The sequence below is a fragment of the Schistocerca nitens genome, chromosome 5, assembly GCF_023898315.1.
Source record: "Schistocerca nitens isolate TAMUIC-IGC-003100 chromosome 5, iqSchNite1.1, whole genome shotgun sequence".
In the NCBI taxonomy this organism is placed as follows: domain Eukaryota; kingdom Metazoa; phylum Arthropoda; class Insecta; order Orthoptera; family Acrididae; genus Schistocerca; species Schistocerca nitens.
This window is the reverse complement of record NC_064618.1, coordinates 731,028,676-731,046,330: the sequence shown is the minus strand read 5'-3', so window position 1 is coordinate 731,046,330 and position 17,655 is coordinate 731,028,676. Positions and strand designations below refer to the sequence as shown.

Below are 17,655 nucleotides of genomic sequence, written 5' to 3'. Positions count from 1 at the left end.
CCAGAACTCTTTTTGGGAACCCAGCACCCGGATATCACTGCACAGTCTTGATTTCTGGAATGACTCTTTGACCATAAAGCTAACTTGGCTGCCCCATATTTGTCAGCTAAACACTAGCTGCATGCAGAAGCTAGGCACACTCTTCTTCCTTGCCCAATCTGTTGTGGTGAAGATTGCACTGTGCTCCTCCGTAGATACTGGGCCGTGGTATCATCCCAACTGGATAATGGTTACCAAGGTTATGGCTCAACAGCACCTGCCCCTTGAAAATGTTGGCACCAGACTTTAATTGTGGACTAAGACTGGCCTCTGGTGCCTTCCAGGCTAGTCCGGTAGACAGTCTGCTTGCTGAAGCAGGAATCTACCCTCTTCAGTTTTGAAAGCACCAACTCTTGCTCACTTATGCTCCATCCAACAATTTCCTACTCATCCACCTAATCACATTCTTTTTGCATACTTGCGACGTCGACTCCCTGATACCTGCCCTCAGGCAGAATTATGAGATGGAGTGCAGCTCCAGGCTTGCTGCCAGGACCTCTGCCTAATTTCCATAGAATGTACGGCCTGTATTTTCCCCATGTTTGATAGCTATCATCCCTTGCATGCTAAAATGCTGCTTCCATAGCTAGCTTAGTAGGGTCTTCAGTCTTGTTTATATGCTTGTTTACCACTCGACACCCGAACTGTATGGTGATTTGTTATCCTTATTCCATCCATTATTTATATTCTGCCAAGGACTTTCTGCAACCAAGTTTAAAAAGTCATGATTATAAAAGACTAACACAAATTATTACAGGATGAAATGTCTTGAAGAAGCTAAACTGGGAATATGATTTTGGATTCTGGAGAACACTTGCACTGTGACTTACAATAAAAGATAGGTTGAACAAAGGCAAACCCACATTTGTAGCATATGTACATTTAGAAATTTTTTTGGCATTGTTGACTGGCTTACAGTCTTGGGAAGATAACTGATGTGCAATAATTGTCCACACAACTGTTTGTCTTTCACTAACATAATTACTGTATTCACAAGTTTGGGCATGATCTTTTGTGCCAAGTGACCATGCACAAAGTATATCCATTCTTATTACAACTGCATGATTACTCTGCGTTCACACACAAATGTTTGGCAGAGAATGCATAGAAGTACTCTCAGACTATTTCTCAATGTTTCCACTCCCGAGTGGCATGTGAGGAAAAATGAACTGAATCTCTCCAGCTCTGATTTTATAACATTAGCCATTTCTCCAAATGTAGTTAGGTGTCGACAAAATATTTTGGTGTTCTAAGAAAGTTGGTGACTGAAATTCTGTGAAAAGATCCACTGCTACAAAAAAGCTGTTGTTTTAAAGATTGCTGCTCCAACTTGCTTATGATATCTGTTAAAGTGTGGCCCCTATTTCATGATAATATACGATGAACTGCCCTTCTTGAACTTTTCAGTGTCTTCCAACAGTAAGATGAGCTTCCCTTCTTGAACTTTTCAATGTCTTCCAACAATCCTATCTGGTAAGGATCCAAAGAGGACAGACAAGCATGGAGTAGGCAGTCTCTTGAGTAGATTTGTTGCATATTCTAAGTGTTTTGCCAATGAAACAGTCTTTAGTTCCCCTTCCTCACACACTGTAGGTTGATAATTCCAATTTAAGTAGTCTGTAATTGTAATCACTAGGTACAAAATTGAATCAACAACCTTAAAATTTGTGTGATTTATCATGTAACTGATATTTAACTGATTTTGTTTTAGTACTCATGTGGGGGACCCCAAACTTCTTATTGTTCAGTGTTAATTGCCACTTTTCACATCATGCAGGAATCTTGTCTAAATCACTTTATAATTTATTTTGATTTTCTAATGTCTTTACTAGATGGTAAATACATCATCATCTGCAAAAAATTTAAGAGGGCTGCTCTTCTAAATTGTGTATATAGATTAAGAACAACAGGGGGCCCATAACGCTTTCTTAGGGAATCCCAGATGTAACTTTACTACAGTTACTGTTACTTGTAACATTTCTGACAGGAAATCATGAATCCAGTTATACAGCTGACACTCAAACCTCCAGCTGCCAGTGAGCCAGACCGGTACCACGCTCCAGTACAGTGTAGGGTGTGTTATGTGCTGTCGTTCAGGAGAATGGTAATTAATAAGTAATACCTGATCTACAGAGAACATGAAAAGCACAACTGTGAGTGTTGTGTCATATAGAGCTCCTGTGGGGAAGTCAGTAGAGTGTTAGTTTGTCATACCAAGCATCCCGGGTTTGAGCCTTGGTCATCCCAGTTTTTGCTCTCTAGTACATGTGACAAGTAAAAGCATTGTTTGGAGTTTATAGCCATGTTCTATTGGCAGTCTGCTTTTGCTTCATTTATTTGAAAGTAACAAACCTATGGACTGCATTTGAAGCCTCACAGAATAAACATAAAAAATTGTAACAGTAGAATGAAGAAACAATAGCATCACTCATGTGGAAGTATTAATAGTGATAACAATAATAATAATAGTGATATTATAAGAATAATAATAATATATTTATTACCGTTAATACTTCCACAGGTATGATGCATTTGTTTCTTTATTCTTCTGTTCTGATTGTGTGAGTTTATTCTGTGAAATGGCAAATGTACACTGTGGATTTGCTACTTTCAAATAAATGAAGCCAAAGCAGACCACCAATGGAACATTGCTATAAACTCCGAACAGTCCTTTTACATGTCAGGAATATGTTGTCCCACATCAGAGTTTTACACAGGATGCTTGGTACAACAAACCAACACTCTACCAACTTTCCCAGTGGAGTTCTACATGACAGACACTCACTGTTATGTTGTAGTTGTTGATGTTTTTCCTGTGTAGTGTCAGGGTTACTTATTACTCACTGTTAATGCATGTTCTCCTGGACAACAGCACATAGCTTCAATTATATCACAGTTTTAGTTGAAATTCTTTCAATATACAACATTTGGTACCGATCTGACTGACTGATGTCTGGAGTTTCGATTGTGAGATGATACTCCATGGGCATGCAATTTGATTAGAAGTCACTTACGAGGAGCAGTGTCAAAATCCTTCTGGAATTCTGGAAGTGTAGAATTGATTCAAGGTCCCCTTTCAATAGTTGTCATTACTGTGTGTGAATACAGAGCCACTAGTGTTTCACAAGAACAATATTTTCTGAATTCTTGCTGGTTGTGTGTCAACAGATTACTTTCTTTAAGATATTTTGTAATGTTGGAATACAGCACATGTTTCAAAATCCTACTACAAATCAAAATCAGTGATAGAAGTCTATAAATCAGTGAATTATTTCTACTATCTGAAAATCTTAACATTATGTTTACCAGGCACATAATGTATAAGCAACAATTGTCCTGTAAATGGTACCAAGGTTTCACCTATGACTGCTGTTTCACTTATATATCCTGCACAAAATTTCTTATCCATTAGATCCAGTATTTTTCTTATGACTTACAAATTATATCATGATAATTAGCTGACATTTGGAAAATGAATGCCAGAAGAGTAACTGTAAATGATTTCTGCTCATATCTGTAAGCAGAATGTTGATTTCTTGAACAGAATATTTGTGCTGCAACACTCTTTTGCTGAAACTTCCAGGCAGATTAAAACTTTGTGCCCTAACAAGACTTAAAACTGGAGTGTTTACCTTTCACAGGCAAGGGGTTTACTGCATGAGCTATCCAAGCACCACTAACAACCATACCTCACAGCTTTACTTCTGTCAGAACTCATCTCCTCGTTTCCAAACTTCACAAAAGTTCTCCTGCATACATTGCAGAAATAGCACTCCTCGAAGAAAGAATGTTATAGAAAAACAGTTTAGCCATAGCCTAAAGGACTGTTTCGACAAAGAATCTTCACTCTGCAACTGAGTGGATGCTGAAACTTCCTGGCAGATGGTAGACTGAAATAGTGTGCCAGTTGGTATTTCAGTGTGGGATCTTTGCCTTTCGTGGGCAAGTGCTCTACCAACTGAAGTATCCAAGCTTGATCAACTCTCCATCACAGAGGTATTAACAGAAGTAAAGCTTTGAGGGTAGGTTGAGAATCTCAAGCAGTAGAGAACTTGTCTGCCAAAGGCAAATGTCCTAGGTTCGTGTCCCCATCTGGCACACAGTTTTGATTTGCCAGAAAGTTACACATCAGCCCACACTTCACCGCAAAGTGAAAATTCATTCTGGAAATCTTCTAATGCCAGTTGTACTACTAGTCCAATGCACATACAAATGCTGAAAATGTGCAAAATTCCTGAGGATTTTGTATCTGTATTACACTTTGTCTTTGCACTTGGAGTTCTGCAATTGTTATTTAAATTTTTTTATAATTTCTGTTGATTCAGTAACAGTATATTGCAAAACTGGATTGTTTTAAAATCATTATTATCTGTAGGAAGTGAGAAATTACTATTGGCGTTTTCTTGACCAGCGAACACAGTCACTTTCAGATGACTTCCAGTAACCTCATACACGAGTCTTTCAATAAGACCATAGAAAACCCAAGAGGTGGTACTCATAGTATCGAAAGGGTTTGCTGGCAGCAGGTGTCTTCTGTCAGTGGAGGGCTGGTAATGTTGCAACAACATACATCATGTGTTTTCATTGTCCCAACTGACTGAAGCACCAAGCTGACATTTATTTCACTAAATGGAAAAAAGTGAATCTCGAGCATTGATTAAATACTTCTATTTAAAATGCCTAATACCAAAACAGATCAAAACTGAGTTGGATGGAGTTCACAGCACATCTGCTCCTGTTTTTGCAACTGTTTACAAATGACTTTAAATATGGCCACACATCCAAAAAAAGAGGAACAACACTTGGGACGTCCTATGGAAGTGACCACCCTTGAAATGATTGATAAAATACACTGTATGCTTTTGAGTCATCAACAAATCAAAGCACATGAAATAGTATCACAGGGTATAGTGCTTTCAATTTTTCATGAAAAATTGAGCGTGAAAAAAATCTAGACAAGATCAGTACTGTGTCTGCTTCCAGTGGACAATGAATGCAACCATATGCTCAATGCTGAGGCTGTTTTGGGCCTTTTCTGTCAAACTTCTGCTGCGTTTCTGCATCAAAAAGTGACTGTGGACAAAAAAAGGATACACTACTACACCCCAGGGACTACAGACCAATCAAAAGAGTTGGTTTTAACGTGAACAGGCTCCAAAGAAAGCAAAGACAGTGAAATCGACCAGCAAGGTGACAGCTGACAGCCACAGTTTTTTGGGATGCATGTGGAGTCATCTACATCAATTATCTGAAAAAAGGACAAACAATAACTGGAGAATATTATGTGTTGTTACTGCGCTGGCTGAATGAAGAAATTTATGAAAATGTCTTCGTTTGAGGAAGAAACGAAGGTTCTCTTCCATTATGACAGTGCACAGGTGCACACCTGCACAGTTTCAATGGGCAAAGTTATGGAATTAAAGTTAAAGTTATTGCAACATCCAATTTCCAAACTTGAAAAAATTGATTGGTGCTTGATGGTTCACTTTACCCAAATAGAGGCCTGTTTTGCAGACCTACTGAAATCCCACTTTTTGGACGGCTTGAAAAGTTGGAGCAATGATTGGAAAAGTGTATAGAGTTAAAAATGCATTATATTGAAAAATAAAAAAGAAAGAAATTCCCAAAATAATATTTCTTTCTTTTTCAACGGACTTACTGAACAATCCTCAAGCCATACACCAGTTGGTGCTGATTGACTTATATCTGCACCAGAATCTCTGATGTTCCTACTATTACCACCACCATAATCATCATTGTCATTATCAAAAATGTTGGTATCCTACATTTAATGTATCCTGAAATCCACAAGTTGATGGTACGGGATACATTTGAACTAAAATCATTTATGATATCACTGTACTCGCTGTTCGTAACATTATAAAATAATCAGTCAGCTTCATGATTCTATATCACAACATTGAAATTTCCTAATTATTAGTAATAAATAATTTATTTCAAATAAATTTTTGCAAAAATAAATGAAAAACAGTAAAACAAAATGTTATTCCTGCTCTTCTGTTAACCTCGTATCAGCATAATCAAGAAATACAAATTCATGCACAGAAATGCAAGAAACCCACAGGCAAGTCAATTTACAAGGTGATTTTTTCCACCATGTTCTAACTCTAGGAAGGATCAATGAGAGGATATGGAACAAAAAATGTCTAATGAACTTACGTCTGGAAATGCACAGTTTCCATGCTAGAGACCATTTTTTCAATCATACATTGTTACAAAGACTGTGGTCTAGTATATGCTAGATCATGCAGACACAGTTATAGTTGTTGTTGTGGTCTTCAGTCCTGAGACTGGTTTGATGCAGCTCTCCATGCTACTCTATCCTGTGCAAGCTTCTTCATCTCCCAGTACCTACTGCAACCTACATCCTTCTGAATCTGCTTAGTGTATTCATCTCTTGGTCTCCCCCTACGATTTTTACCCTCCACGCTGCCCTCCAATACTAAATTGGTGATCCCTTGATGCCTCAGAACATGTCCTACCAACCAATCCCTTCTTCTGGTCAAGTTGTGCCACAAACTCCTCTTCTCCCCAATCCTATTCAGTACCTCCTCATTAGTTATGTGATCTACCCATCTAATCTTCAGCATTATTCTGTAGCACCACATTTCGAAAGCTTCTATTCTCTTCTTGTCCAAACTATTTACCGTCCATGTTTCACTTCCATACATGGCTACACTCCATACAAATACTTTCAGAAATGACTTCCTGACACTTAAATCTATACTCGATGTTAACAAATTTCTCTTCTTCAGAAACGCTTTCCTTGCCATTGCCAGTCTACATTTTATATCCTCTCTACTTCAACCATCATCAGTTATTTTGCTCCCCAAATAGCAAAACTCCTTTACTACTTTAAGTGTCTCATTTCCTAATCTAATACCCTCAACATCACCCGACTTAATTCGACTACATTCCATTATCCTCGATTTGCTTTTGTTGATGTTCATCTTATATACTCCCTTCAAGACACCATCTATTCCGTTCAACTGCTCTTTCAAGTCCTTTGCTGTCTCTGACAGAATTACAATGTCATCGGCGAACCTCAAAGTTTTTATTTCTTCTCCATGGATTTTAATACCTACTCCGAATTTTTCTTTTGTTTCCTTTACTGCTTGCTCAATATACAGATTGAATAACATCGGGGAGAGGCTACAACCCTGTCTTACTCCCTTCCCAACCACTGCTTCCCTTTCATGTTCCTCGACTCTTATAACTGCCATCTGGTTTCTGTACAAATTGTAAATAGCCCTTTGCTCCCTGTATTTTACCCCTGCCACCTTTAGAATTTGAAAGAGAGTATTCCAGTCAACATTGTCAAAAGCTTTCTCTAAGTCTACAAATGCTAGAAACGTAGGTTTGACTTTCCTTAATCTTTCTTCTAAGATAAGTAGTAAGGTCAGTATTGCCTCACATGTTCCAGTATTTCTACGGAATCCAAACTGATCTTCCCCGAGGTCGGCTTCTACTAGTTTTTCCATTCGTCTGTAAAGAATTCGTGTTAGTATTTTGCAGCTGTGGCTCATTAAACTGATTGTTCGGTAATTCTCACATCTGTCAACACCTGCTTTCTTTGGGATTGGAATTATTATATTCTTCTTGAAGTCTGAGGGTATTTCGCCTGTTTCATACATCTTGCTCACCAGATGGTAGAGATTTGTCAGGTCTGGCTCTCCCAAGGCCGTCAGTAGTTCCAATGGAATGTTGTCTACTCCGGGGGCCTTGTTTCGACTCAGGTCTTTCAGTGCTCTGTCAAACTCTTCACGCAGTATCGTATCTCCCATTTCATCTTCATCTACATCCTCTTCCATTTCCATAATATTGTCCTCAAGTACATCGCCCTTGTATAGATCCTCTATATACTCCTTCCACCTTTCTGCTTTCCCTTCTTTGCTTAGAACTGGGTTTCCATCTGAGCTCTTGATGTTCATACAAGTGGTTCTCTTATCTCGAAAGGTCTCTTTAATTTTCCTGTAGGCAGTATCTATCTTACCCCTAGTGAGATAAGCCTCTACATCCTTACATTTGTCCTCTAGCCATCCCTGCTTAGCCATTTTGCACTTTCTGTTGATCTCATTTTTGAGATACTAATAGGTATCAGATAGATTATATAATGGTAAGACAGAGATTTTGGAACCAGGTTTTAAATTTTAAGACATTTCCAGGGGCAGATGAGGATTCTGACCACAATCTATTGGTTATGAACTGCAGATTGAAACTGAAGAAACTGCAAAAAGGTGGGAATTTAAGGAGATGGGACCTGGATAAACTGAAAGAACCAGAGATTGTAGAGAGTTTCAGGGAGAGCATAAGGGAACAATTGACAGGAATGGGGGAAAGAAATACAGTAGAAGAAGAATGGGTAGCTCTGAGGGATGAAGTAGTGAAGGCAGCAGAGGATCAAGTAGGTAAAAAGACGAGGGCTAATAGAAATCCTTGGGTAACAGAAGAAATATTGAATTTAATTGATGAAAGGAGAAAATATAAAAATGCAGTAAATGAAGCAGGCAAAAGGGAATACAAACGTCTCAAAAATGAGATCGACAGAAAGTGCAAAATGCTAAGCAGGGATGGCTAGAGGACAAATGTAAGGATGTAGAGGCTTGTCTCACTAGGGTTAAGATAGATACTGCCTACAGGAAAATTAAAGAGACCTTTGGAGAGAAGAGAACCACTTGTATGAATATCAAGAGCTCAGATGGCAACCCAGTTCTAAGCAAAGAAGGGAAGGCAGAAAGGTGGAAGGAGTATATAGAGGGTTTATACAAGGGCGATGTACTTGAGGACAATATTATGGAAATGGAAGAGGATGTAGATGAAATGGGAGATAAGATACTGCGTGAAGAGTTTGACAGAGCACTGAAAGACCTGAGTCGAAACAAGGCCCCGGGAGTAGACAACATTCCATTAGAACTACTGATGGCCTTGGGAGAGCCAGTCATGACAAAACTCTACCATCTGGTGAGCAAGATGTATGAGACAGGCGAAATACCCACAGACTTCAAGAAGAATATAATAATTCCAATACCAAAGAAAGCAGGTGTTGACAGATGTGAAAATTACTGAACTATCAGTTTAATAAGTCACAGCTGCAAAATACTAACGCGAATTCTTTACAGACGAATGGAAAAACTGGTAGAAGCGGACCTCGGGGAAGATCAGTTTGGATTCCGTAGAAATGTTGGAACACGTGAGGCAATACTAACCTTACGACTTATCTTAGAAGAAAGATTAAGAAAAGGCAAACCTACGTTTCTAGCATTTGTAGACTTAGAGAAAGCTTTTGACAATGTTGACTGGAATACTCTCTTTCAAATTCTAAAGGTGGCAGGGGTAAAATACAGGGAGCGAAGGGCTATTTACAATTTGTACAGAAACCAGATGACAGTTATAAGAGTCGAGGGGCATGAAAGGGAAGCAGTGGTGGGGAAAGGAGTGAGACAGGGTTGTAGCCTCTCCCCGATGTTATTCAATCTGTATATTGAGCAAGCAGTAAAGGAAACAAAAGAAAAATTCGGAGTAGGCATTAAAATTCATGGAGAAGAAGTAAAAACTTTGAGGTTTGCCGATGACATTGTAATTCTGTCAGAGACAGCAAAGGACTTGGAAGAGCAGTTGAACGGAATGGACAGTGTCTTGAAAGGAGGGTATAAGATGAACATCAACAAAAGCAAAATGAGGATAATGGAATGTAGTCAAATTAAATCGGGTGATGCTGAGGGAATTAGATTAGGAAATGAGACACTTAAAGTAATAAAGCAGTTTTGCTATTTAGGGAGTAAAATAACTGATGATGGTCGAAGTAGAGAGGATATAAAATGTAGACTGGCAATGGCAAGGAAATCGTTTCTGAAGAAGAGAAATTTGTTAACATCTAGTATAGATTTAAGTGTCAGGAAGTCGTTTCTGAAAGTATTTGTGTGGAGTGTAGCCATGTATGGAAGTGAAACATGGATGATAACCAGTTTGGACAAGAAGAGAATAGAAGCTTTCGAAATGTGGTGCTACAGAAGAATGCTGAAGATAAGGTGGGTAGATCACGTAACTAATGAGGAGGTATTGAATAGGATTGTGGAGAAGAGAAGTTTGTGGCACAACTTGACTAGAAGAAGGGATCGGTTGGTAAGACATGTTTTGAGGCATCAAGGGATCACAAATTTAGCATTGGAGGGCAGCGTGGAGGGTAAAAATCGTAGAGGGAGACCAAGAGATGAATACACTAAGCAGATTCAGAAGGATGTAGGTTGCAGTAGGTACTGGGAGATGAAGAAGCTTGCACAGGATAGAGTAGCATGGAGAGCTGCATCAAACCAGTCTCAGGACTGAAGACCACAACAACAACAACAACAACAACAACATAATGATTCTTAAACCAAGTGTTAGCTATGATTAAGTTGTGCTCTGTGCAAAATTCTACCAGGCGGCTTCCTCTTTAATTTCGTAGCCCCAATCCATATTCATCTACTACGTTTCCTTCTCTCCATTTTCCTACACTCGAATTCCAGTCACCCATGAGTATTAAATTTTCGTCTCCCTTCACTATCTGAATAATTTCTTTTATTTCATCATACATTTCTTCAATTTCTTCGTCATCTGCAGAGCTAGTTGGCATATAAACTTGTACTACTGTAGTAGGTGTGGTCTTCGTATCTATCTTGGCCACAATAATGCGTTCACTATGCTGTTTGTAGTAGCTTACCCGCGTTCCTATTTTCCTATTCATTATTAAACCTACTCCTGCATTACCCCTATTTGACTTTGTGTTTATAACCCTGTAGTCACCTGACCAGAAGTCTTGTTCCTCCTGCCACCGAACTTCACTAATTCCCACTATATCTAACTTTAACCTATCCATTTCCCTTTTCAAATTTTCTAACCTACCTGCCCGATTAAGGGATCTGACATTCCACGCTCCGATCCGTAGAACGCCAGTTTTCTTTCTCCTGATAACGACAGTTATAGTATGTGTTGAAAATGGTTTCCATGTGCCTCAATGCATGCGTATACATGCCATAGCATGTTCTGTCTCACAAGTTCACATCAGCCAGGATGCATCCAAACAGTGTCAAAGGCAGCATGACTACACTGCTCCAGTGTCTCCACGTCTAGAAATGGCTCTGCATACAAGATATTTTTGAGATGGCCCCATAACCAGAAATTGCACGGGTTGAGATCTGGTGAATGAGCAGGCCATGCAACTGGACCCCCTTGTCCGATCCATAAACCAGGGAAGACACAATTGAGATGCGTCTGGACATTAATGGTGAAGTGGGCTAGAGCACCATCATGTAGCAGCCACATAACTGTTTGAATCATCAATGGCACTTCTTCCAGCAGGAGAGGCAAAGTCACCCACAAGAAATGCTGATAGTTTGGCCTGTTAGGCGACGTGGAAGGAAGACTGATCCCAAAATACGGTCGCCAATTATCCCGGCCCATATATTCCGGCTGCATTGATGCTGATGATTCGCTGTCACCATACCATTGGGCTTCTGTGTACTATTCCACAGGTGACTGTTATGAAAGTTGAAGATACTACTCCTCGTAAAGGTGACCTCATCTGTGAATATGATGGATGGCACAAATCCCAGAATAGTGGTTGCCTGGTGAAGTAACCAGTGACAAAACTGCTCCCGATGTGGAAAGTCTGTCGCTAGTAAGTCCTGCACAAGCTGTAAGTGATAAGGGTAGTAACAATTGTCATGGAGAATGTTCCACACGGTCATCTGGCTTACCCTGTACTGGCAGGCCAATTGCCCGGTACCGAGATGGCAGTCACCTTCCACTGTGTTAATCACATTTTCCTCCAGGTCTGGTGTCTGAACATTTCAGGTATGTCGTTTATGATTTCCTGCTTCCTGAAACGATCATGTGTCAGACGAACGCAAAACACTGTTGCAAACTTTGAATGCTGTGGTTGTTGTCGATGGGGATAGGTCTCCTGATACAACTTTGCTGCCTGCCACCTGTTACCATTTGCCTTTTTGTAAGTGAACACTGTATTGGCAAGCTCTCGATTTGAATACTGAGCCATTATGTACATACTGTATCACATCCACTACAAGGCGAGTCAGCAAGAGAAGTGAACTGGACACAACATTACCAGTTACTATGGGAGAAGAGGGTGCTAGGAAATGATGTGTGAGGAACAGTACCATCCTCTAGGAGGAAACCATGCATACTGTAACCGTGGCTACATGGTACAGCACGTATTAGGCCGAAGTCTCTGTAACAAAGAATAATTGAATAAATGGTCTCTAGCAAGGAAACCATACATTTCTGGAGGTAAATTCATTAGACCTTTTTTTTTTCCATATCCTCTCATAGATCAATCCGTAGAGTTTGTACAAGGTGGAAAATTTACCCTATATGATATGCCACAATTATGACAGAGACTCAGCTGATATCATCTCACATAGCCAAGTTTTAATCTACAGGCCATGTGGCTTGTAGATTGTACATTTTGTCAACAAGTCACACTTGTCTCTCATTTGCATTGGAAACTCCTCATCTAAAGAGACTAGAGCATAGGGCTACTGGCATTTACCCGACATCTTGCATGAGAAATGGCTTTGTCCATCAGTGACCATGTGGTAGTCAACATGTTAAAGGAGCCCACATTAAATGGACTTACCGCTAAAAAATAGGATATTAAAATAATGCTTAAATCTGCATTTATGAATATGAGAAATATAATCTGAGAAATAAGGCACCCTTTTCACATGAAAGTTTCCATCTGTTTGGCTAGTCAGAGAATGTGAGGATCTGGACCTCTTATGATAAAATACTGCATTTTTCATCCAATAAGATAGTTACAAGCGTTATAATTTCATATAAAAGTAAAGATAATGTGATGACATTATAAAGATGTGGTATAGGACAACTCCTTGGAATACATTTGAAAGTGGGGAAATTTCGAAGAGTTGACAAGCTATGATAGACTTTTGGGAGGTGGTAGTAATTATTTACACACTGAGTAAAAAGTTGTTTTTTTGTCTACAAAAAAGACATTAAGTAATATTTGCAAGGAATAAAAAGGTCCTTGAAACTACATCTATGCCTAATTTTCTGTGCTGGAGGATTGAATTTGGATCAGAAAATCAGTGTAAATGAATGTAGATCGATTAGTATAGCGCAATGACAGTGTGTCATCAAATTTGGCAGTTACACAATAAACAAACTAAAATATGTATTTTTGAGAATTTAACAATATTCCTTAATCATAATTTCAGACATCACCTTTTCTGTGGTATTTCTACTCTGCAATTCCACGAGCAATGGCATTTTCTGTTTTTCTTGTTCCTATAGGAGCATATTATGATGAGAGGGTCAGGAAGCTAGTATTGCCTGCCATAGTTTTTGTCTTCCTTTTCTCTTTTCTTCCCCACAAGGAACTGAGATTCATAATATATGTGTTTCCTTTTCTGAACATTGCAGCAGCTAGTGCATGTCACAGGATGTAAGTAATAATACTTTAATTCTGGCTTGCTTTTACTGTAAAGATATATTATAGTCTGACAAATAGATATTTAATTATTCATTTGTTGCAGTTTTGAAAGAGGTGTGCTTTAACTACCTTTTAAAATATGTTAGTGTTGGTTATAGGTTTAAGATTTGTTTGTACAGTTTTATTAACTGGTTAAAAACATTGTTTAGAGCTTTTTATTTATTTCTTCTGGTAAATGTGGATTAAATCTGGATCTCATCCTACCTATTGTTTGTAAAATAATGTTCATATTTTTTACTATTTGATCCCCAAGAAATGTTTCCATTGGCGAGGACTAAATGTACAAATGAGTAATAGGTGGCTATGATACATTTTCTGCTTCACTCCGGTGACAAAAATACAAGCAAATAACTTATTAATGACATTCTCTTTGCAATATGCTTGTTCCACTTCGCCTGGCAGTCAATATTTGTCCCCAAAATTTTGTATTTGCTACACTGCACTGTAGAATTATCATCTATGTTTAATATGACTGCATTATTTATCATGAGTAAGCTGACATTAATAGTGTTTTTTTTTCCATCCATTGTTACTGTATTTTATGCTGACCAGGTGTGAACATTCTGGAGTGTTTCATCTGATTTCTCCACCACGTTTCTGGTACTTAATCTGTGCTTACAGTGCTGCTGTCTTTTTCTCCATGTTTAACAGGGTTTGGAAATTTGTTGACGTATAAAAAGGTCGGTCATGTTCTTAAGGTGCTACCCTGAAGACCTCCTACATTAATGTGTTTTGTATCTGATAAGTGTGTTTCGAAACAAACTTCATTTGAGACCTCTTCTGCCTGCACTCCGTACCCAATTTAATTCATTCATGTGCTGCTGCTTCTATTCCTAATTATTCAAGCTTCTTTAGCAAAATTACATGGTGAAGACTGCCAAAGGCCTCAGATAGATCTGAATGTATGCATATAACAGAGTCATCATCATCCAGTGCAAGTACAATACAGTATTTGTAAATTCTACTACTTTAGAAACCGAACTGTGGGAGTACCCCTCAGAATTCTGAGAGGTTTTTTCTGCCAAGGAAATAACAGTTGCTGTTTGCCATGAAGGTGTTATAACCTTTAATCACCAATAATTGCGTGGATATTCAAACACACTCGCTTAGAAACAATAGCTGGTTACATGATAACAACTCAGTATCTCTCATTCGACTGCCGTGCCATGACATGCGGCCGGCGCCATTCGTAGCTAGGTGGCACTCCCGCGCTCAGCCAAGTTGCGGAGCGTCTCTATCGCCGTTTGCGTGTACTGTCGTGGCGGCACTGTTAAATGTCGTGGCACTGTCACAACACTTTTCCCCCTTGAAAAAAAAAAAAAAAAAAAAAAAAAACACTCACTTCCTTGGAGACATGGACAGTGCGGAGACATCCATGGCCTCTTGTGAGGCCCCGAGAAGATCCTGCGGAGAGACACGAGAGTATGGTCGAAAATGTCCAGGACGGAAGCTTGTGCGTGGAACGTGCCTCCTGGACGAGATGATGGGTGAAAATTCCGGAGCAGCATCCATAGGTGTTGTGGACCTGGGGGTGTGCTCCAGCGAGATGGGTCCCAGAGAAGGTGGCGTCACGACTGGGGCCTGTGCCGGTGTACTCGGAAGCGGTAGCGACGTCGGCTGCATCAACATGTACGGTAGATCGGCAGCAGCGACAGGACTGGCTTCTCGGGCTGGTGGAGGCGAAGGAAGGGGCGGTGGCACCGGCGTGGCCACCACTCGTAGGCGCATCTGGTCGTAATGGCGAACAACCATGCCGTCGTCCGTACGTATTTCACAAAGCCGGCGGCCGCGAAGAGCCTTGACCACACCTGGAATCCATTTAGGGCGAGATCCATACCCTCGTGCCCACACGTCGGCACCCACCGAGTATTTTCCCGCACTAGGGGACACAGCACAAGGCCTGACAGGGTGAAGCAGGTGCAGTAGAGTGCACGGTTGGTGGCCATGCAAGAGTTCAGCAGGGCTGCGATCACCCAGAGGCGTGAAGTGATAAGAACTCAGAAATTGCAGCAGAGCGTCATCTGTGGAAAAATCACTAAGGAATTTTTTCATCTGGCTTTTGAAAGTGCGGACAAGGCGCTTGACCTCCCCATTCGATTGCGGATGGAAGGGCGGTGCTGCAACATGATGAATCCCTTGTCCAGTACAAAAAGCACGGAAGGCCTGCGAAGAGAACTGAGGGCCATTGTCTGTGACGATCATGGATGGAAGACCTTCTAGTGCAAAGATTTTGGACAAAGCCAGCGTCGTCGCCGCAGTGGTGGGCGACGGACTTCGAACAACAAACGGAAACTTCGAGAAGGCGTCAATCAACAGTAGCCAATAAGTACCGAGGAAGGGGCCGGCAAAGTCAGCGTGCACCCGTTCCCATGGCTGCGCCGGATCAGGCCACGGAGAGGGCATTGTACGAGGTGCAACCAGTTGTTGAGCACACTGACCACACGCAGCAACCATGTGGGTGATGTCCGAATCAATACCGGGCCAATAAACGTGCCTGCGGGCCAGGGACTTAGTCCGAGAAATCCCCCAATGGCCTTCATGCAACAGTTTGAGAACATCTTTGAGAAGAGAGGCTAGCACCATGACCCGTGGAGATGCGCCATCCGTGGACAGAAGAACAACACCATCACGAACAGACAGACGAAGGTGCAAGGCATGGTAGTTGCGAAGGGTATCCGATGCCCGGCCCTTGGTCCTGTCCGGCCAACCCCGTTGAACAAAACCGATCACCTGACGCAGGACCGGGTCCTGCGCAGTAGCTGAACCTGCGAACCTCTAAGTGGAAAACCCTCGACCGCACGACGTTCTTCCTCATCAATGTGGAAACAGAGTAGTTCATCTCGATCGAAAACCAGGTCGGGGCCCATCGACAATCGCAACAATGCGTCAGTGTTGGCGTGCTGGGCCGTGGGGCGATAGTGAATCTCATAGTGAAAACGAGACAAGTATAAGGCCCACCGTTGCAGGCGGTGAGCTGCCTTATCCGGAAGCGACGCCAATGGGCTGGACAGAGAGACCAGCGGCTTGTGGTCGGTGATGAGGTGAAACTTAGAACAATACAAAAAAACGCTGAACTTTTTTAGAGCATAAATGATAGCGAGCGCCTCCTTTTCGATTTGAGAGTAACGCCGTTGCACATCATGGAGGGTCTTGGAAGCATAGGCGATGGGTCGTTCCGACCCATCCTCATACCGATGGGCGAGAACAGCCCCTAGGCCATACTGTGAAGCGTCAGTCGCCAGAACCAAGTGCTGACCCGGACGGAATGTGGCAAGACAAGGCGCCGACTGCAAATGAGCCTTCAGGCGGACAAAAGCCTGCTCACACTCGTCGGACCAACAGAAAGGGATGTTTTTGCGTAACAGCTGATGCAGAGGATGAGCTACCGCCGCCGCGGATGGAATGAATTTGTGATAATAAGCAATCTTGCCTAGAAACGCCTGAAGTTCTTTGACCGTAGACGGCCGGGGTAGAGCGTTAATGGCCGCAACGTGCTGACGTAGAGGACGTATACCCTCACGGGACAAGTGGAAACCAAGATACACAATGGAGGGTTGGAAGAACTGTGACTTCCAGATTGCACTTCAACCCAGCCAAATGGAAAACCCGAAACAGTGAACGCAAATTGCGAAGGTGCTCCTCAGTGGAGGCCCCCGGACAACAATGTCATCCAGATAGTTGATGCAGCTGGGAATGGAAGCCGTGAGCTGTTCCAAAAACCGCTGAAAAATGGCCGGCGCGCTAGTGACACCAAATGGTAACCGCTGGTACTGATACAACCCACAAGGAGTGTTGATGACGAGAAATTCCTTGGAAGAAGCATCCAACGGCAACTGATGGTACGCCTCCGATAAGTCAAGTTTGGAAAAGAACTGGCCCCCACCGAGCTTGGTAAATAACTCCTGGGGACGGGGAAGAGGATAAGTGTCAATGAGGCTCTGAGTGTTGACGGTGGCTTTAAAATTACCACACAATCGCAGGCTCCTGTTTGGTTTAGAAACCACCACGATCGGCGATGCCCATTCGCTGGAGGTAACAGGAAGGAGAATCCCTGAAGCTGTTAACCTGTCTATCTCAGCCTTGACAGA

The 17,655-nt window shown here is 41.3% G+C and overlaps 1 protein-coding gene across 3 annotated transcripts in view; it reads left to right on the top strand.

The window, feature by feature from the left end:
* The window catches only part of LOC126260934 (probable Dol-P-Man:Man(7)GlcNAc(2)-PP-Dol alpha-1,6-mannosyltransferase), a 173,340-nt gene that overhangs the window by 99,762 nt on the left and 55,923 nt on the right, over nt 1-17,655 (top strand). For 2 of the 3 annotated variants that reach the window (XM_049958437.1, XM_049958435.1), the window contains exon 7: nt 13,293-13,519. The exons of the other annotated variant lie outside the window; for it this stretch is intronic. In XM_049958437.1, coding sequence (XP_049814394.1) covers nt 13,293-13,519 — 227 coding nt within the window. The remainder of the gene's footprint in view (nt 1-13,292; nt 13,520-17,655) is intronic. 3 annotated transcript variants of the gene reach the window in all.